Raw genomic sequence first — 22,465 nt, forward strand, 5'->3', positions numbered from 1 at the left:
GGAAGTAGGCCATTTGGCCCATTGAGTTCATACCGACCCTCTGAAGAGCATTCCACCCAGACCCACCACATTTTATGAACAAATAAAGAAATTTTGCACTCCTCATTTAGGACTATATTTCCAAAAGGAACGTTACTTTAAAACCCTCCAGTTTTATGAGGATTAAAAACCAAATGAACTCTCTCATTTTTGATTTGCTGCATATTCAAAAACAAAATTTTCTTTATGAATTATCTTGGATGCTTTTTTGCTAAGAGCACTATGAAATTGGCGACAGGGGGGAGGGCATTACTCATTAACCAAAGCCTGCCCTTCAGACAACAATTTGCCTCCAAATATAAAAAATAAAACTTCACATGGCCAGTTACAAACCACGATACCAATTACAAACCAGGGCAGGAGTTTCCTGATGCACAAGGTTTTTAATGAAGCGCAAAAAAATAGTGTTAGTGGTATAAACCCAAACTTGAAAGGTGATCGTGAAGGCAGCTTTTTAAAGTGCAGTAATCTGTTGGCTCAGTTCCACCAGGGAGATTTTGCTTTCACAGTAATGAGACAAAGTGCTGGGCAAAGCAGAAGGGTAGGAGGGAGAGCATCATCCAGCGGGCGGGCGCATGCGCTTGTCTGCCCTGTCTGGGAGCCCCCAGCGGCAGTGCTGTCTGTGTAGTCACTGCCAGGAACCGGGAGGTAGTTCAGCAGCTGCCTGCAGGGCTCTCCACCGATCCTCAGGGGATCGCGGAACCCCGCTGCAACACAAAACCAAAAACACCACCGCAAGTGAGTTCAATCCAGATCGGGCATTGATCGCCCTTTCCATCGAGGCTTGTTTATTGCGAGTGCGGGAACCTCGCGGAATAAATCTGTGTCAGAAATAACGGGATTGATGGAAGCAGGAGAGAGAGAAAAAAAGAAATCACAAAATACATCGAGTGCATTTATGTCGGTTGTAGCATCTGGGAAGAAAATGGAATGAGAATTCCTCCACCTGCTGAAGGTGGAGCAGGAATGGAGCTCCTTGCAGCACAGACAACAATAATTTTGTTTAGGCTGTTTATTTTGTTCCATGTCGAGAGTGAGTGGCTGCACTGTGTGTGTGTCTGGGATGGGGGTGGGCGGTATTGAGTGATCCTGTCTCCAGGCAGTGGGGACCAGCACCTTTCCGCATCGATGTTTCAAACCTAACCCCAGTGCAAACAACACTCCAGATCCCTCTAAATTCAGGACCTTTCTGAGGAGCGTTTCGTAGAGAATACCAGATTCGTTCTTTGACTTTCAGTCGTTCAAATAAACTCTGATGCCGTGAGAATGTTCCGCTGTAACGGCAAAGCGACAGCCGATGTTCGCGTGTAATTGCTGGGAGCGGTTGTTCTGAGGATAGCGTTACTTATTGGTTAAAGTATCGAACTAATTTACAGTCAGCGCCTCGGCGTGAAACCGGGTATTCAAAGCGAATATATCTTCGAAGCTGTCAGTTCTATAGTGTGAAGTAACTATAGTGTGAAGTTATACTTTTATAAATGTGACTAAGGAATGCTGTAAAATAATACTCTAAATTCCATTGTCCTGCTGCTACCTGAATATTTTTACAGACCCTTTTTTGTATAAAAATAGTGTGGAATTTTCTTGCAAAACAAGTAACTATCATTTTAATCGCGCCGTGTGCAGCACTTTTGCAATCGCTGCGATATATACTAAAATAGAAATGCATTTGGATAAATCTTAAAAAGGAAATTTAAGTACGTTTTTATACTGAAAGTTAACTTTATTTGGTGCGATATGCTAGCCGGTCAGTGCACGGAATTGAACAGCGCTGAAGACTACCTTGACGTAGAAAATTACAACTAACCTAAGGTTTACCAAATGGTAGGGACATTAAAATAACATTAGCAATTACTATATTTGTTCTGGAAAACATACAGTTGGACTAGGACAATTCAAAGTAACAAGCAAAACATAATTGCAGAACCTTAGTTATTGAGTTCTGAGAGAGAATTTATCATGAAAGTCAGTGGACATAAATCAGTGTTCAAATTTATAATTACAAAGTGAAGTCATTTGATGCTATTTGTTGTAAAAAAAAGTTAGGGAAATTAGGATATTGGTGTTCTCTATAACTTAACTTGGCATTGAATGATTTAAGCCTTAAAATGTGGAACAAAGTAATTGTATTTTTGATTCTGAACTTTTGTTGCATATGTAAGTCTATACTCTTATCAGATCAAATGTTTACACTATCAGCTTGCAAGGTTAAGTTATTTGGAAGAAGTCTTGGGATAGTAAACCGAATTTGAGCTGTAGATGGGGCCAGTTAAATCCTCCTGCAGTCATAGAGACATCCAGTCCCTTCCAGTCTAACAGTATTATTTACAGATTACAAAGAATGCTGAAAGTTACAGGACCATAGGAAATGAGGAGTGCCTGATGGGTGAGTTAGCAGGGACAACCAGAAATCAAGTTCAAATATGAGCACTCTAATGCCAAATTATATGGACATAACAGGGCTAAGCTGATGCTGATGAAAACTTGAGCTTGACTCTTCCAGTGGCTGATGCCATCCTGATACCTTGATCAGATAACAAGCTAATATCTTAGGACCCAGAAATGATGACTATTGTACATTTTATTTAACAACGTGAGCATGCATCCATCTCATTCCCATTATTGTTGTTGTTAACATCATCATTAATTTTCATCACCAACCTCCACCAGTGGTGCCTCCACTCAATTCCCTTATCCACAAACAATGAGAGACACAAACAGTGCTGTTTGTTACTGATGTATGTTTCCTCTACAGATTAAGTGAATGACTTAAACTCACAAAATAAGGAGGCTATACTTGAGTCTGGGGACTTGCATTTGCTAAATAAATGAGTTTGTCACTGTTTAATTCCTGGGATTTGGGTATCACTATTATTTATTGGTCACCTCTATTTACGCTTGAGAAAATAGTATAATTTCTTCATGAACTGCTGCAGTTCATGCCCATGAATGTTGTTAGGTTAGGAGCTTGAGAATTTTAACCCAGAAACAGTGAAAGATTGACAATACATGACTGAGCTAGGATGGTGTGTGACTTGGAGGAGAACTTGAAGCAATGGTGTTACCCTGTGTCTGCAGTACTTGCCTTTCTTAATGGTAGAACTTGTGGTTTTGGAAGGTTGTGCTAAAACATTTTTGACCTATTGCTGCAGTGTATCATGTATGTGCTGCAACCAAATCCGAAACCAAAAGAGAAAATGCTGGAAAATCTCAGCAGGTCTGGCAGCATCTGTAAGGAGAGAAAAGAGCTGATGTCTAATGGCTGTACAGCTATTTATGTTGCACACATTGAGACAAGTGGTAATTATTTCATCACTTCTAATTTGTGCCTTTATAGATGAAGAAACAGTTTTGAAATGCAAGGATATGAACCGTTTAATACAATTTTCTTTAACCTTTTAAATGGCTTGTCAAGCAGAGTAATTTATACAGCTTTGAGAATTGACATCCTCAGGCTGTTGATGGTAGAGAACAGCAATGATATTGGCAGTGATTGCCTAAGAAAGTTGGATAGATCCAATTCTGTTAAAGATGGTCATTGCATGACACTTTCTACTTATCTCTGAATGTCATCTGAGCCTTGCTGAATTGGACATGAGTGGCTTCACTATGTGAGGAATTGCAGCAATCAATAAATAATTCAATCAATGTTTTTGATTTCAGTAGCAGATGATAAACTTGATAAACTTTTGAAATGCTGAAATGACCACCTTCATTTGTGTGAAGCGTGACTCCAACTGCTGGGGAATTTTCCTCCAGATCTCCATTGACATCAGTTTTGTTAGGGCTTCTTAGTGACAAGCTTGGTTAAATGCTACTTTGATTTCAACAATCATTCCCACCTCAGCCATGGAATTCAATTCATTGCATATTTAAAATGAGGCTGCAATAATGGATGGAAACCAAAGATGAGCTGATCATTGGTGAAGTAGGTGTCACTTGCAAACACTGTTACCTTCTCCCTTGATCCCTTTAGTGATGATTGAGTTGTTAGGACAGAAGCTGTCTGTGTAAGATTTGTTCATTCTCTGGGTCAGACATCCTTGATCAATTTTTAATATCAGACAATATGTTAATGATGTGGTTGTTGTGGAATAACGTGGTTAGTACCACAGCAGAGTTCTTTGGCATATTGCTGAGATTTATGGTTGTTGATGTGTCCTGTGTATTTAGCTCTTCTTCATTTCACATGAAGTGATTTAAATTTGAAGATTGATTTGTTCTGTGATCATGGTGAGTTTGCAAGGAGGATGTGAAGAACAATATACTGAAGACTAATGGATGAAGATGGTGACAAATGTTTCATCCTCTTTTGTTTGCACACATGCCAGACTCTGCCATTATTACAGATAGCACTGCTCGTGGAGCATCTTGTTGTTAGTTTCTTAATTGTCCACCACCTGACTATCACAGGACTGCAGAGCTTTGGCTAGCCTGGTTGTGTATCTGTTTAGCTGTCTAACTGTGTCGATGTGCATTGAAGTTTACTCAGAGAGTCTGAGTTGCTATAACAACATGTACTTTTGCATATATGAAGGAGCTGAGGATTGTGATGGTAGAATCCCCATCTTTCCTTCCTCTGCAAGAGCAGCCTCTCCTGCCCTTAAAGCTTGCCTCTGCTTTTCTAAAGACTTTTTTTTCAAGCAGTAGAGGGAACCAAGTATGTCGATGAACTGGGGACAAGATCTGTGTACAAATGGAGCTTTCACTGACAACAAGTAGCTGATTGGTTTGGGGATTACTGACCAGTTCTCAGTGACTAAAGGCTTTCTGCCTGCAGCAACTGTGTGAATGGTATCCAGGTAGCTCAGCTGCTGGGGTTGTGATTGTTATTTTTGATTCATTCATCAGCCTTGGTGGCTGGGCCAGCACTTATTTTTCTTCCTTTTGCCTTTGCAAAGGTGGTGGTGAGCTGCCTTCTTGAACCACTGTAGTCCATGTGCTGTAGGTAGATACACAATGGCATTCAGGAGGGAATGCCAGGATTTTGACGCAAAGACATTGAAGAAGCGGTGATATATTTCCAAGTCAGGATGGTGAGTGACTAGAGGGGAACAAGCAGATAGTGGTGTTCCATGCAACTACTGCCCGTGCCCTTAAATGTAGGTTTGGAACGTGCTGTCTGAGGAGCTTATGTGAATTTCTGTAGTGGCTCACACTGCTGCTACTGAATGTTGGTGGTGGAGGGAGTGATGTTTGTAGATATGTTGTTAGTAATATGAGCTGTTTTGTCCAGGATGGCGTAAAGCTTCTTGAGTGTTGTTGGAGCTGCACCCATCCAGGAAAGTGGGGAGTACTCATCACACTCCTGACTTGCACCTTGTACTGTAGATGGTGAACAGGCTTTGGGGAGTCAGGAGATGAGTTACAACCCACAATACTTCTAGCCTCTGACCTGATCTTGTTGCCACTATATTTATAATGCTTATCCAGTTCAGTTTCTGGTCAATGGTAATTCCCTGATGTTAATATTGTGAAATTCAGTAATGGTAATGTCAATAGGCAGTGGTTGGATTCTCACTTATGAAGATGGCCACTGCCTGGCATTTGTGTGGCATGAATGTTACCTGTTCTGGCAGAAGTAAACACATCTCTAAAAGGGAGAAGTCTTTTCTGTCTTTTCTGTACAGCAACAAGCATCATCAGCATGAAAGTGTCCAGTTTGTTTCTCTTTTCTAGTTGCCGTAAGCTATACTCCTTCTAATTTTGATGTCTTTTGCAATCATTACCAAGGGGTCAGTGCTGGGAATAGTGAGAGTATACACTGATCGGTGTGTAGGGACCCTCAGAGTGGTTGCACAGTCATGCATTGGCTGTAAGCTGTGACATTTAATTGATAAGTCAAGAATTTTATAAATGTGAACCAGTCACCATTTGCCTCCTGTAAACAAGTGAAAATATCTGGAGAAAGAGGATTAAGAACCAGTGTTCTATTCAGCACAAGAATGATCTCCACAATCTTTATGGATAGATGCCACTAAACTGCTTTCTCAGTCTTTTCCTCTGTACATGTGTGTGCATGTGTGTGTAGAGGGATTTTTATGAGGGAGTAAGAGTTTCAACTAAAAGAGCTGTATGCTGATTATTTAATTGCAAAGTGATTCTTGTTATGTACAGAAACATGGTCTTTTTTTTTATGTCTGCCTGGATCTGAAAGACACCAAATAGGGGAATGCTAATTTTAATATCCCAAACTTTTTTGATAGTTCTGGGAATAGCAAGGCTTGTGTTCCAGTATGCAATCCCGGTGAGGTGTAACTGTTTATTGAAAGGAATGTTTGCAGGTAGATACTCAATTTATTAAGTTATGAATGTACTTTTATTGACTATTAAACACAGGAACTTTTGGAGTTACCCACTCTGCTACAAGACCTCCAGTAATGTCTGTGGTGTGCTGTTTTTGCTGTTAGGCATACATAATATTCATACCCTGAAATAAGTTTACTTGGTTGGCCTTTAAATTTTGGATAGGTCTTATTCTGCTTCCAGTCTGCTATTTTTCTCTTTAACCTAAATGGAAAATACAGCTAAATATATAGATATAAACCTAAAATATAAGATGCACTCATTAAAGTTATATGATGTTATTGAGTTCTTTGAGATGGTGACCAAACAGGGGGATGAGGGTAAAGCGGTTGATGTGGTGTATATGGATTTCAGTAAGGCTATTACTGATAAGGTTCCCCACAGTAGGCTATTGCACAAAATACAGAGGCATGGGATTGAGGGTGATTTAGCAGTTTGGATCAAAAATTGGCTGGCTGAAAGAAGACAGAGTGGTGGTTGATGGGAAATTTTCATGATAGAGTTCAGTTACTAGTGGTGTACTGCAAGGATCTGTTTTGGGTCCACTGCTGTTTGTCATTTTTATAAATGACCTAGATCAGGGTGTAGAAGGATGGTTAGTAAATTTGCAGATGACGCTAAGGTCGATGGAGTTGTGGGTAGTGCTGAAGGATGTTGCAGGTTACAGAGGGATAAAGATAAGCTGCAGAGATGGGTTGAGAGGTGGTAAATGGAGCTCAATGCGGAAAAGTGTGAGGTGATTTGCTTTGGAAGGGGCAACAGGAGTAAAGAGTATTGGGCTAGTGGTAAGATTCTTGGTTGAGTAGATGAGCAGAGAGATCTCAGTGACCATGTACATAGATCCCTGAAATTTGCCACCCAGGTTGATAGGGTTGTTAAGAAGGCATACAGTGTATTAGCTTTTATCAGTAGAGGGATTGAGTTTCAGAGCCATGAGATCATGCTGCAGATGTACAAAACTCTGGTGAGGCTGCATTTGGTCTATTGCATACTGTTCTGGTCATGGCATTATAGGAAGGAAGTAGAAGCTTTGGAAAGGGTGCAGAGGAGATGTACTAGGATGTTGCCTCGTATGGAGGGAAGGTCTTACGAGGAAAGACTGAGGGACTTGAGGCTGTCTTCGTTAGTGAGAAGAAGGTTGAGAGGTGACATAATTGAGACATACAAGATAATCAGAGGGTTAGATAGGGTGGACAGTGAGAGCCGTTTTTCTCTGGGTGATGGCTAGCACGAGGGGACATAGTTTTAAATTGAGACGTGATCGATATAGACAGATGTCAGAGGTAGTTTCTTTACTCAGAGAGTAGCGGGGTGTGAACTGCACTGCCTGCAACATTAGTATACTCACCATGTTTAAGGGCTTTTGAATGGTCATTAGAAAAACACATGAATGAAAGTGGAATAGTGTATCTTAGATAGGCTTCAGGTTGGTTCCACATGTTGGCGCAACATCGAGCACCGAAGGGCCTGTACTGCTCTGTAATGTTCTATGATGTAGAATGCCAAATAAATATTATTGCCCGTTGGGCTAATTTATTTTAATTCATTTCTTGCATTGTCAATTATTTCATAAATAATTAAATAAATGTTTTAATTAATTGAAATAATGCATCAAAAAGGTGATACTGGAATGATGCATAATCAGGTCATTTGCTGGTTCAGATCCTGAGACAAATATTTCTGATATTGTTTTAATATAAACATTGAAATTATTCCTATTTTAGATAATTGTAGTAGCTGGTTGATTGGTATACTCACTTTGAAATATAATTTAAATGACCAAAATATTTTCAACATTGAATGAGGTTACAGTGCAAAACTCTAAATGTAAATTTAAGAGGTATTACATTTCCATAATTATTCAATATGTCAAGGTAATTAATAGGATTTTATTTCCTTATGTATTTGACCTATCCACAAGATAACTGTGAAATGGCAATATTTGTACAGAACAAAGATAGTGTTGTAAATGATAGCATGTTCTTATTGCTGTCTGAAGTGCTACTTTGTCCAGTCCTAAATATAGGCTTTTGAAAAGGTTAACGCAAATGACTATGCAGCTCGTAACTATGTAATATTCATGGGACTTGCGTAGGAAGGTGTGCAATAGCAGCTCATTTGTTGCTGGTTGGACTAGAAATACCAGGCAATTATTAATTGATGATCCTATTATGAAACAACGTCTCTGCTTCCAAAGGAGTAACACAAAGACTTTAAAATGACCTTTCTGTTTTGGCAAGGGGGCTAACCTTTCATCACATGACTTCTAAGCATCATGTGTCGCTGTATCAGTTTCAGAATCCAGTTAAGCATGGGAAGGAGAAAGGAATGCCAACTCATGCAGTGAGTGACCAATTAACATTAAAACGTTCCTGTGGCTTTTGAGAAATATTTACGTTATGTGAAACTTACTCTCATAATTTTAGTTGTCCTCATGTACTACATGAGGAAATGAACTGCTGATTTGCGAAAGAACTGACTGATTACCAACTATTTTGATGCCATTAAGTTTTTTATTCACAATTCTAAGTTGTGCAATTTGTTGACGACGCAAGAGTAGTAAAGAGGTATTCATGATATAAGTTGTATGATGAGGTCTTGCATCAGAGCAACTTGGGAATATGTGTAATAGATCTTGTACCATTGCATTAAATAAGATTCTTCAGCAATACCAGAATGATTCTGAAATTTATTATAGTTCATTCCAAAGTCCTGTTCAGAAGACTGTGGAAGAAGTAGAAGAGAATGCTGAAGTATAGAAGAGTAGGAAGCTGAAACTTACAGTTGAGCTATCCAGCCATGACTATAAAAAGGAAGCAAGAGTCCAAATACAAACCCAAAACATCTTCCATTAAGTCCTAAAACTGTTCCGTTCATAAAAAATACTATTTGTATATGCAAAGTAGTCATGCTTGCATGAGTTGAATAATGTTAGAATTTGCTGTGTGATTCCTCAAATACTGTCTGTTATTTTATTTTGTTATGTTACTACATTGTGAGTAATGATGCAGATATAAGGCACACTGTGTCTGTCGTGAATACTGATCAGCTGAATGATTGTCATATTGCTTCTCTTTGTATTTACATTTCTTTGTGGCATGTAATACCTAATCTGCTACTTTTCAATTATTTTGTAATTGGAATGCATAAATGTGCTGACTGGTGCAGAGTTTCACTTGTTGAAATTGTACATAAACTTATGTAGTATACGCATCACCATTATTACATGCCAGCACCATTCAGTGGATCTGATCTTGTATGCTTTTAAACACATGCACAATCATTTGTACAGGAATGCATGATTGCTTGGATGTGGTAACATTGTCTCTTCTGATGTGTAACTAGACAAAGATCAGCTGTCGGGTATTTTCTTGACACATCCAATTATCTGCCTGAGAATTAATCTTTGTGTAAATGAGATTGCCTGTATCTGATCTTCAAGCACCCAGAAGCTGACAAAGTGTAAGAATTTGAAATTAATTCCAAGAGCAGTTTATGAAAATTTGTGTGAGATGTTTCTTCTGTTTCTGTCACCAAAATGTACCATTTATTTGCAATTTACTCCATTGTGAAGGAGTGTTAGACTTAGTCTCACTTTCTCAGATTTCATTGTGAACTACAGTGGAAAATGCAACTTAGATACATCATTGTCCATACCTAGATAACAGTCTGCTCTACACTCTTTTCTTTATTCTTCTGTAGGATAAAGGCTTCACTGGGAAGGTTAGCATTTGTTGCCCATCAGTAATTGCCCTTGAACTGAGTAATATACTGTTTCAGAGGCCAAATGAGAGTCAACCATATACTCTGGGTCTGGGGTCATATGTCCGTTACACATACAGAAGGCTGATTACCTGCCCTAAAAGACATTCATGAACTTCACATTATAATATTAGTGTCTGGTAATATGGGGCCAGGCCCCAAATATCATTATGATCTGGTTTGGAACCAGTGTTTCTTTTTTGTTTAATGCCCAAAAAAATACAGAAATTGCTGAAGAAACTCACCAACTGTGGAGTGGAAAACAAAGTTGATGTTGAGAGTCCAGTGATCCTTCAGCAGAACTCCTGCAGAACTTCTGCAGTTCTGAAGAAGAGTCATTGGACTTGAAACGTTACCTCTGTTTTCTCTTCACAGATGCTGCCAGATCTGCTGAGTTTCTCCAGCAATTTCTGTTTTTTTCATGTTAAAGATCTTCAACATCCACAGCTCATGGTTTTATTTTACCTTTTTGTTTAAGCTGCACCAAATTTGACATCTCACCTACTTACTGAAAGTAAAAATCCCCTGAGATTCCATGGTGTAAAACCAGCAAAATGTATTTTACAATGCAAAGCTGGCAGGTTAAACAGCCAACTGCACCTATCCTGTGTTAATTCTCCATATTAAGATATGAGGTGAACATGAATTAATAGGCAAACAATCATCAAATACACCCCAAATTACATGAGAAGAGGAGAAGGCCTTTCAGCCCATTGATTCTGTTCCACCATTTGAAATGACTATGGCTGATGCCTTTAACTTAGACAATTTTGACTCAGACTATTCCCATACATTTCAAGCCATTGCTAATCAGATATCCATCAAACTCTAATTTAAACATATTCAAACACTAAGCTTTCACAAATCTCTTTGATAGTGAATTCCACAGCTTCTCACTCTGTGTAAAATAATTTCTCCTGTCTTGATCCTAAATTAAAACCCCTTATTTTTTAAGTGTGCCCCAACCCCTGGTTCTTGACTCCCAAACCAGGAGAAACATCTGTATTTACTTTGTTACTTCTTTAAGTATTGTGTAAATTTCACTGAGGATCGCCTTTCATCCTTTGAAGCATTACAGGGGAATGCCCTAGTTTGCCTGTAGGACTGCTCCACTATTCTGGGAACAAAATGGTGAATCTTTGATACCTTCTGTCTTTAGCAGTAATATCCTTCCTGAGGGAAGGAGACCAAAAGTATACACTATACTCCAATCTTACTGAGTTTCTGTAGAATTGAAGCTGTACTTCAATCATCTTGCGATAAACACAGACATTTCGTTAGCCTCCCAAATAACTTGCTGCACCTGCATGTTAGCCTTAAGTGACTTAGTTACTAGGATACCTAAGTTTCTGTATATCTACATTTTCTAAGCTCTTGTCATTTAAGAAATACTCTGCATATCTATTTCTCATAATTAGATGAATACCTTATTTTTTCCACATTATATTCCATCCATCATGTTCTCACCCATTCTCAAAGCCCATCCAAATGCTTCTGAAATTGCTTTATGTCTTCCACAAAATACACGTTCTCTCATGGCTGTGTATCATCCACAAATTTGGACATATATCATTTTATCTCTACATACATTGACATTTATATTATGAACATTTGGGGCCCAACATTTGGGGCCTAGCTATTTATTCTCTCAGTGCACTACTAGTCACAGCATGCCAATGTGAGAATAACCCATTTATACTGACACTTTGTTCTCTGCCTCTTCAATATTCTTGAATTCATACCTACCTTCTCTCCCACTTCCTGTGGGAGACCTTTTCAAAATCTTTTGAAAATCTTAAGTATGCAAAGTCTATCAACTTCCCCCATCCCAATTTTCTTAGTGACATCTTCAACAAACATCAACAGGTTCATTAAACATGATTTGCCATTTCCAAATCTATGCTGACTATGCCGAGTCAGATCATTATTATGCAAGTGTCCACATATCACATCCTTTGTAAGAGATTCCAGTATTTTCCCTACTCCTGGATAGCTAACTTTCAATCTGCAAGAATCATTGCAGAATCTATAGAAGTTTGGAAGATGATCATCAAACAATGCACAGATAAATTCTATAGCCACTTCCTTCAACACTCTTGGATGTGGAATAATAGGCACTGGAGACTTATCAATTTTCAGCCCTATTAATTTCTCTCATAAGCATTCTTCTTAATAGTAATTTACTACAACTCTTCTTTCTCCCGAGTCACTTGGATGTCTAATTCTGGGCGATTTCTGGTATCTTTATCCTTGGTGAAAATAGACACAAAGTAATCATTTGGCTTCTCTCCTGTTTCCCTATTCCGAATGATGCATCAGTGTTTAGCAGGACTGCCTTATAGTATGAGGGACCTGGGTTCAATTCCTGCCTCAGGTATCTGTCTGTGTGGAGTTTGTACATTCTCCCTGTGTCCATGTGGCTTTTCTCTGGATGTTCTGGTTGCCTCGCACATTCTGAAGATGTGCAGTTTAGGTGGATTGATTGTGCCATAGTGTCCAGGAATGCATAGTTTAGGTGGATTAGCCATGGAAAATTCAGCGTTACTGGGGTAGGCCTGGGTGGGATGCTCTTCAGAGAGTTGTGTGGACTTGTTGGGCTGAATGATCTATTTTGACACTGTAGGGATTCATGAAATCCTGACTTTGACTGTATTGGACCAACATTCATTTTACCCAGATATTTTTATGTAGCTATTGAAGCTCTTACTGCCTGTTTTTGTTTATTGCTAAATTGCATTCATCTTCTATTCTTGACTTTCTTATTATTTTCATGCTTCTCCTTTTTTATTCTGAAAAACCTCCGAATCCTCAGATTTACCACTATTTCTGGAAACGTTAAGTCTTTCAAGATGCACTGTGGCAACTTTTCAAGCCTCTTTCATTAGCACTTTCCAATCCCACAGCCTCAAGCAGTGAGGTCAAGGGTGACAGACATATGGGAACGCCACCTACAAAGTCCCCTCCAAGTTACCTGCCTTGGAATTATATTTCTGTTCCTTCACTGTCACTAGCCCAAATATCTTGTAAGTTACTCAGGAACAACACTGTTCCGAATGTATCCTATATGGCCTGCAGCATTTCAACAAGACAGCATTATCTTCGAAGAGCAATTAGAGATGGGCAAAAAATAATAACTTTAAATGAAGCTCACATTCCAAAACCGAATAAAACAAATTCATTTTGACAGGTATTTGAAATATCTCTACAGAGGCTGCTATCCTATCACCAAGTAACTGATCCAACTCTTTCAGAGCGAATGTATAGTCTGACATTCCTGTTCTTATCTGTCAGCCAGAGCTCCCTGATTGGACCAGATTAACAACCCCAGTCAGGGAACTCATATTCTATAAGGTTCACCTGGCTTACCTTGTCACTACAGTATTTGACTAATTGGATTGGAACAGGGTTTAATGGAGGATTTGGTCTTGCTGATGAAAGTTGTGGGGTGACAGGAGCGAAACTGGAAAGCACTGTGCGAAATTTAAAGAGAGGATTTTTTTACTGCATTCAAGGTGATGAGTGAAGATTCAAAGGTAGCTCAGTGAATGCTTCAACTTTGGAGACAGAAGAGCCACAAGCAGCTAATGTTGCAGGTTAGAGCTGGAAGTGAAGGAGGCAGCAAATGGCACGTAGACAGGGCACGAGTCATGAAATAAAGGAGTTTGATGTTTTGGCTGCTGGAATTATGTCTTTTTTTTAGTATCTCCTTTCTAAGAAAAACTTTAAGCCAATGTAATTATAAGTTATTTATTAAGTTATTTATAAGTATTAATAACTTTGCATGATTTGAAAGTATTTACTCAATTTTGGGTTTGTGTATTTTTACTTATAATACTTATATTATTTGGTCCTATTTTGAACTGGTGTTGTTCTTCTGTTTTGTCTTTATAGGAATGCCTGCTGTTTCCTTGGTGGCTGAACTTGTTTTGAGTCTTTGTGTCACGGTCACTTTTGGAAATACAGAAGTTAAGCTTGCAGGTCAAACAAATTTTGTGGTGAATGAAACAAGCACTTCAGTTATACGCCTGGTTATTGAAAGGACAGGGCCACCAGCCAATGTCACTGCACTCTTACTGGTAAGACACTGAAATCATCTCATAGAGTTAAACAGCATAGAAACAGGCCCTTTGGTGCATCATGTCTGTGCCAACCAACAAACATCAAATTACACTAATCCCATGTACCTGCACTTGGTCTATAACCAACTATGCCCTGGCATTTAAAGTGCTCATGCAGATGTTTCTTAAATTTTGTGAGAATACCTGCCTCCTCCACCCTCACAGGTAGCACATTCCATATTTCTACCACCCTGTTGGTGAAAATTATTTTCCTTAGATCTCCTCTAAACCACTTACTCCTCATCTTAAACATGCACCTTCTGGTCTTAGACACATCTGCCATGGAGAATCCTACTGTTGAACTAACTTGTCAAACTTGCAGACAGTGTTTGGTGCTATTTTGCACATCACAAATACTTGAAAGGGTAATTTGCCCGAATTGATGTTTGAGGAATTGGGACAAAATATGACTTTTATCCCAAAGCTCAGTGCTGTAAAGGGTGTATTTAAAATTAAAGTTATAATTCTTCATATGATTTTGGCAGAAGAGTTAAGTATATCAGTTTCTTTAAACTGTATTCTCCAAGGAAATTGGAGAAGCAAGAATTGATTTTCTTTTTGTCTGTGAGACGCGGACATTACTGCCTGGGCCAGTATTGTTGCCCATCCCTATTTCCTCAATAAGGTGGGGGTGAGCTGCTTTCTTGAAATGTTACAGTCCTGGGGATGTTGTTGCTACCATAATACTGTTGTGAAGAGAGTATCAGGATTTTGACCCAGTGACACTGAAGGAATAGAGATTTAGTTCCAAGTCCGCATGATGTGTGGCTTGGAGGGGATTTTGCAGGTGGTGGTGTTCTCATGCATCTGTTGCCCTTGTCCTTCTAAATGGTGGAGATTTTGCGTTTGAAAGGTGCTGTTGAAGAAGCTTGGTGATTTACTAAAGTGAATCTTATAGATGGTGTGCCAGTGTTGAGGGGAATGGTGAAGGTTCTTTTGGAAAGGGAGTACATTCTAAGTATTACAGGCTTTAGCATATGGCTCGCAACTTTCACTCAATGATGAAGCAAGGGCTTTTCAATGACATATATTTATAGAGGCATAACACTATTTGGGCAACAAACTTCCCCTTTCCCAGCAACAATTTAATTTTGCATCAAGTTAAGGAAATATCTTAGTGTGCTGAAGTAATAGGATGAGCTGCCAATCCTCTGAAGTTACAAAAGTAAAAGATGGCAGACCCCGGAAACAAAAACAGAAAATACTGGAATTATTTAGCAGGTCAGACAACATCTCTGGAGAGATTAAACAAAGTTAATGTTCCAGGTCTGTTCACTTTTATCAAAACAAAAGTTAAAAGTAATTAAAATATCACTTTGTAGGACTTTTACCATAAATCACAGAATCATGGAATTATTATGGCACTGAAGGACACCATTCAGCCCATCATCAATGCACTGGTTCTATCCCTAATTCTAATTGCCTGTTTTTACCCCATATCTCTGTATTCCATATATATCCAAATAAACTTTCAATACCCCCTTGAACGTTGCAATTGAACCTGTGTTTTCCACACTTACAGGCAGTACATTCCATACCTTAACTACTCACCGTATGTTTCATTTCTCTCTTGCTTCTTTTGCACATCACTTTAACTCCATGCATTCTTGTTTTTGTTTTTTTTATGAGCAGGAACAGCTTTACCCAATCTACTTTAAGCAGTCACTCATGATTTTGAAAACCTGTTTCAAATCTCCTTTCAGCCTTCCTTCCAAGGAAAACAGCCCAAATTTCTTTATTCTAACCTCATCTTCAACGATTCTCATTCCTGGAACCATTCTAGTAAATCACCTCTGTACTTTCTCCATCTTTCGTGTAAGCTTGTGCCCACAATTGTAATGATACTTCAGCACAGCTCAAACATGTGTCTTATACAAGTTCAACATCACTTCTTTGCCCTATACTGTATGCTGTTAATAATACAGCTGTATGCTTTATTAGCTACTTTCTTGCCACCTTGAACGCTCTCTGCACATATTCCACTGCTCCTGTGCCCCTTTTACAATTTTACCCTCTATTTAATATTGCCTTTTTATGTTCTTCCAACCAAAATTGGTCATTCACACTCCTCTGAATTGAACATTACATGCCAGCTCTCTGCCCTCTTCACCAACTTGCCAATGTCCTTTTCGGATTCCACACTGTTTTCCTCACAGTTTACCGTTCTTCCAAGTTTGTGTCATCCACAATCTTTGTAATTGTCTCCTGCCTTCTAAGCTCCAGGTCATTAATATATGGTCCCAATACAGACCCCTGGGAACTCCACTATAAACCTTCCTCCAGCCCGATAAATATCCACTATTACTTTCTGTTTCTCCTCATTCAGTCAATTTTAGATCCACATTGCTACTGTCCCTTTTATACCATGACCCATAAATGTCCTCTCAAGTGTTGTGAAAATAATTTATGATTGCTTGAGATTGACGCTAAATTAAAGGTTAAAAAACGTTTTCAAATGAACTTCATTATAATTTAAAAATTGGATTTTTTATCATTGTAGAGAAAGTTAATATTCTACAAACAGAAAATGAGCATTTTCAGGGCCAGTGAATGGCATAGTAGTACTTGTGAAATTAGTATCCAGTTACAACCCAGTTATTTCGCATTTAACAAAATGTACCATTTTCTATTTTTTTTCCAGTGACACTAAAAAGTTATGTGTGGAAGTGCTTATCAATTACATTGATTTTTATGATTTTAGTCTTGAATGTTTGGAATGGGTAAGGGTGCTTCAATGGTGAAGCATAGAATTATTCTGTAGATGTGCAAATTTCAAATGTCAGCATTTCTATATTTTTTCAAAGTAAGCACTGTCTATTTGTGGATTAATAATGGTGAATTATTCACAAAGGCTTACTCCTGGTCACCACCTTGTAGGCTAAGAAATTGGGGCACCCCTTGACAGGTCATGGCCATAGGGATGGAAACCTCAAATGCAGTTGAGATTCTGAGAAATGGCTGAGGCAAAGTTTCCCAATGTATTGGCCACTGGACAGATGCCACCATCCTGGTCATTGTCATTTAATGGCTCCTGTTCACAGACACCAGCCTGAAGGGAAGATGTTTTTTCTTGAGCTTTCTTCCTGATTCAAATTGCGGTAAGAATATTTCAAGGATTATCTAATTCAGGTTATGATTTGGAGATGCCGGTGTTGGACTGGGGTGTACAAAGTTAAAAATCACACAACACCAGGTTATAGTCCAACAGGTTTAATTGGAAGCACACTAGCTTTCGGAGCATCGCTCCTTCATCAGGTGGTAGTCACTGTTGTGTGATTTTTAACCTAATTCAGGGTGGTTGTTTAAACTTTTAAAAAAAATTGTGGTGTCTTTGATCAGTCAAAGATATTTCAAATTTCAAATACTGCAACCGCAGAGTATTACAAAATAAACAAGCCTTGAAAAATTTCATTTATCACATATAGTCGTGAATGTCAAAAACAGTCAATTATTGGAGTTCACATGCAAATTTAAGCTTGAAATATGGATTTAAAGTCATACAGCATAGAAAGGGGCTCCTTAGCTCACCATATCTATGCTGACCAACAAACACCAAACTACACTAATCCCACTTACCTGACTTGTCCATAGCCTACTCTGCCCTGGCATCTTAATTGCTTAAGCAAAAGTATTATTTAATAGCTCCTGTTCACAGACACCAGCCTGAAGGCTTCCTGATGAAGGGCTTTTGCCCGAAATGTCTATTTTCCTGCACCTCGGATGTTGCCTGACCTGCTGTGCTTTTCCAGCACCACTCTGATCTTAATTGCTCATCCATATGCGACTTAATTGACGTGAGAGGACTTGCCTCCACCTCCCTCTAGGTGAAGCAAAATTCTCATATCTCCTCTATGCCACTTACTCCTCATCTTAAACTTATGCTCTCTGGTCTTAGACACGTTTGCCATGGGGAAACAATTCTGTATTTGTACAATTTGTACAATTTCTGTATCTGTACAAATACCCTGTATTTGTCTCTCAATCAGATCTCTCTCAGCCTCCCCGTTCCAAAAAAAACAAACCCAACCTATCCAGCCTGTCCTCATAGCTGAGACTTTCCATCTCAGACAAGATCTTGGTGAATCTCCACTGCATCCTTTCCTGTGCAATCACATTTTGCCAGCAGTGTGGTGACCAGTACTGAACAGAGTATTCCACCTGTGGCCTAACCAATGGTTTGTGAAGTTCCATGTTGCCCCTATATTCAATGCCCAGGCTAATGAAGGCAAGCATCCCTTATGCCTCTTGACCATCCTAACTACTTGTGTTGACACCTTCGTGGATCTATGTACTTGTACACCAAGATCCCATTGTTCTTCCAAATGCATCACCTCATACTTATAAGGATTAAGTTCAATCTGCCATTTCTCTGCCCCGTTTACCAGCTGATCAATATTAAACTTTAGTTTGAGAGCATCCTCCTCATTATCATCAACACCATCAATTTTCATGTCATTTGCAAACTTACTAATGATACCGTCAACTTTCACTTTAAGTTGTTAATGCGGATAACAAACAGTAAGGCTTCCAGCACTGACCTCTGTGGTACACTCCTAGTCACAGGTGTCCAATTATAAAAACAACCTTTGCCTCCTATTTGCAAGCCAGTTTAGGATCTTACTGAAATATTTTACATCTTCCTCACAACACACAGTCCTGCTTAGCTTTGCATTATCTGCAAATTTTAAATTGGCCCCTACACCCAAATAATTGATATAAATTGTGACTTGTGTAATCTTATTGACTGAATAAGGATAAGCTAAACCTGGACTGTTTGGACGGGAGTTTTACCTTTTACAGCAATCTAAGACTATTACTACTGGCCTTGGCATTCTGTACACGTCCGCTCCAATTTTCCTCTTCATTAACTTTGTTTCAATTGCAAAATAATCTGGCACAAATGAGCTGAGTTTTCTTCTGTTATTTAATCATATTTACCGTTACTGTACTCATAGGACACATAAATAGCTTGTTTCAGAGGATCACTTCTGTGCTTCAAAAGATGTGTGTATTGAGTTTTTAACATCTCTTTTAAAGTTTACAAATAAAATAAAAATGAATGTCTAAATTGAGAAAATATATTTACGTAGAATTCTTTAATAATTATAACTTCTCATGAAGATTGAATTTGAATGATATTCTTTATTGTGTTATAGCAAATCCACAAAGAGCTTCTAAATTATTTAGTGCCATTGGACCTTACTTAAAACAATCATTTGCTGCTGGCACTCTGTGCCATGTTGTTAGTGCAAGGGTTCAAATGACAATTTTACAGTAAATGATACACTTCGACATTTTCTTTGTTTTGTTCTAAGGAATACAATTTGCAAAAATATGGAAATTTTATTCTGATGGCTCAGTAGAGTTTTGATTGTATATGGTTAGTTATATTAACTAATTACTACAACATTGCTGCAAAAGTATGAGGCTACTCTTTATACCTATAATTTAAACTTTGGTAAGATGTACCTTTATGTGAATAATACTCAGCAATTAATTTGAGTGTCATGTATCATAATGTTAAATAGTTTCCTTAAATATGTGGAGAAGAATCTGCTAATTGTTTATAATGTACAGGGGTGTGAATTGTGAGTTCCTTGGAAACTGTCTGAGGCTTACATGGGCTATTTACAATCTAGAGAAAATCCTGTCCGTCACTAAGACTATCTACTTGCATTTCTACAAAGTTGCCCATTTCGATTACTAAGTACAAAAATACAATTGCCTCAACCAACGTTCATACCTTTGTTACCTCTAGACTTGACTATTTTAATGTTCTTCTGGCCTTGACCCTTTGGGGGGGTGGGGCGCAGTGGTCTCTTCGCAAATTCCTAGAATTGCCTTAAGATGTTTTTGTGTGTTATAGGTGCAATAACTGCAACTTATTTTTCTGGAAGTGGCCATATGGTGGTGTGAAGTTGTGAATAAGTTACTAATTACTATACCTACTATTTTAGTTCAGCCACAAGCATTTTTCCCGTAATGTGAAGATTGGAGATAAAATTTATCCCAGATTTTACCAAAACTTTGCCAATAAAAATTGATCTGAGCCAAATACTGATATTTCTTTCTATTATATTATTGTTTTGTTATAAGGCCACATTATTTCTTCCAATATGAAATGAATAAGCAAATGATAACAAGTAATGTTCACTAATGGGAGTCAATGATGTTTTCTGAAACTTTGTTCATGACATGAGGGTGTCGCTGGCTAGGCCAGCATTTGTTGACCATCCCTAATTGTCTAGAGGGCAGTTAAGAATCATCCACATTGCTGTGGGTCTGGAGTCACACGTAGGCCAAACCAGCTAAGGATGGCAGTTTCCTTCCCATTAGTGGACTAGATGGGGTTATTTTGAAAATTGATGGTGGATTCATTATCATAATTAGACTTTTTAATTCCAGGTGTTTATTGAATTCAGATTCCACCATCTGGTGGGGAGGGATTTGAACCCAGGTCCCCAAAACATTACCTGTGTTTCTGGCTTAATAGTCCAACAATAATACCACAAGGCCATTGCCTCCCCAGTAAAGTCACTCCAAGCTAATGTTCTGGAGGTACAAGTTTAGTTGCCACCATTTAAAATTTAAACTTGATTCATAAAGTCTGGAATTGGAAGCTATCCAGTAATGGTAACCATGAAACTATTGTAAAAAATCATCTAGTTCACTAATGTCCTTCACGGAAAGAAATTTGTTATCCTTAATGGTCTGATTGTCATATGACTCTAGACCTATAGAATTGTAGCTGACTGTTCTCTAAAATGGCTCAAGAAAGCCATTCCATTCAAGGGCAGTTAGGAATGGACAACAAATACTGGTCTTGCCAGTAATGCCCCCATCTCATAAACAAACAAATAATTTACAATTCTGCCTTTTATATTTAATAACATTGATTAAAATTATGTTGGGTAAATTATATCCATTGCTGAGCTATGCATTTATTGGAAACACATTATCTTTAACATTGGGTCAACAGTCCTGTGTTTGTTGAAGTCATCTGATCAATTTTGTAAATGTGAGTTTAAAAGCTAGCCTAATGCTCCAAGTTCACTCATTCATTACAATTTTTTTTTAGCTTCAAGGGGAGGATACTGGCGATTTTGAGGCCACATCTGCTGCAGCCCGATTACTGACTACAGAAACGAACAAAACAGTATATGTTGCAGTCAAGGATGACGGTTTGCCAGAAGCAGATGAAACTTTTATATTTTATCTAAGGCTGCAGGTATCTCCATTTTCCTATCAAATTCATAGCAAGTAAACCAGAATGATTTCGTGCTCAGTAAATACTTCATAAAATATCCTTCATGTGTTTAAGCTGTGTCTATTGCCAGTGCAAACAAATCAATGTTTATCAGAGTAAATGAGTGCCAATTCTGCACATCAGTGTTTCCTTCATGTCAGGTATGACTTCAGGCAATGGAGATTTCCCTTGATTCCCATTTACTTAAATTTTACTCAGGCTCCTTGATGCCACACTCAGTCAAAAGCTGCCTTGATATCAAGAGTAGTCAGTCTGACCTGCCTCTGGACTCAGCTCTTTTGCCCACGTTTGAACTACAGCTGTAATGAGGTTAGGAGCTGAGTGACCCTGACAGAATTTGAACTGAGTGTCAGTTAGCAGGTTCTTTAGATTTAGATTAGATTACAGTGTGGAAACAGGCCCTTCGGCCCAACAAGTCCACACCGACCCGCCAAAGCGAAACCCACCCATACCCCTACATTTACCCCTTACCTAACACTACAGGCAATTTAGTATGGCCAATTCACCTGACCCTGCACATCTTTGGATGGTGGGAGGAAACGGGGAGAACGTGCAAACTCCACACAATCAGTCGCCTGAGGCGGGAATTGAACCTGGGTCTCTGGCGCTGTGAGGCAGCAGTGCTAACCACTGTGCCACCGTGCCGCCCACTTGCTAAACAGCTGCTGTTTGATAGCCCATCTAACACCCTACTGATCATTGTTAAAAATTACACACCTGGTTATAGTCCAAAAGGTTTACATAGAACATAGAAGAATACAGCGCAGTACAGGCCCTTCGGCCCTCGATGTTGCACCGATCCAAGCCCACCTAACCTACACTAGCCCACTATCCTCCATATGCCTATCCAATGCCTGCTTAAATGCCCATAATGAGGGAGAGTACACCACTGCTACTGGCAGGGCATTCCATGAACTCACGACTCACTGAGTAAAGAACCTACCCCTAACATCTGTCCTATACCTAACCCCCC

General features: G+C 38.9%; 1 protein-coding gene across 2 annotated transcripts in view; it reads left to right on the forward strand.

Annotated features, from left to right (window-relative positions):
* Positions 1 to 650: 650 nt before the first annotated feature.
* The window catches only part of adgrv1 (adhesion G protein-coupled receptor V1), a 559,481-nt gene continuing 537,666 nt past the window's right edge, over positions 651 to 22,465 (forward strand). For both annotated transcript variants that reach the window (XM_043709105.1, XM_043709113.1), the window contains exons 1-3: positions 651 to 777; positions 13,999 to 14,183; positions 21,304 to 21,453. In XM_043709105.1, coding sequence (XP_043565040.1) covers positions 14,001 to 14,183; positions 21,304 to 21,453 — 333 coding nt within the window. In that variant the 5' untranslated portion in view covers positions 651 to 777; positions 13,999 to 14,000. The remainder of the gene's footprint in view (positions 778 to 13,998; positions 14,184 to 21,303; positions 21,454 to 22,465) is intronic.

The sequence above is a fragment of the Chiloscyllium plagiosum genome, chromosome 2 (assembly GCF_004010195.1).
Source record: "Chiloscyllium plagiosum isolate BGI_BamShark_2017 chromosome 2, ASM401019v2, whole genome shotgun sequence".
NCBI lineage: Eukaryota > Metazoa > Chordata > Chondrichthyes > Orectolobiformes > Hemiscylliidae > Chiloscyllium > Chiloscyllium plagiosum.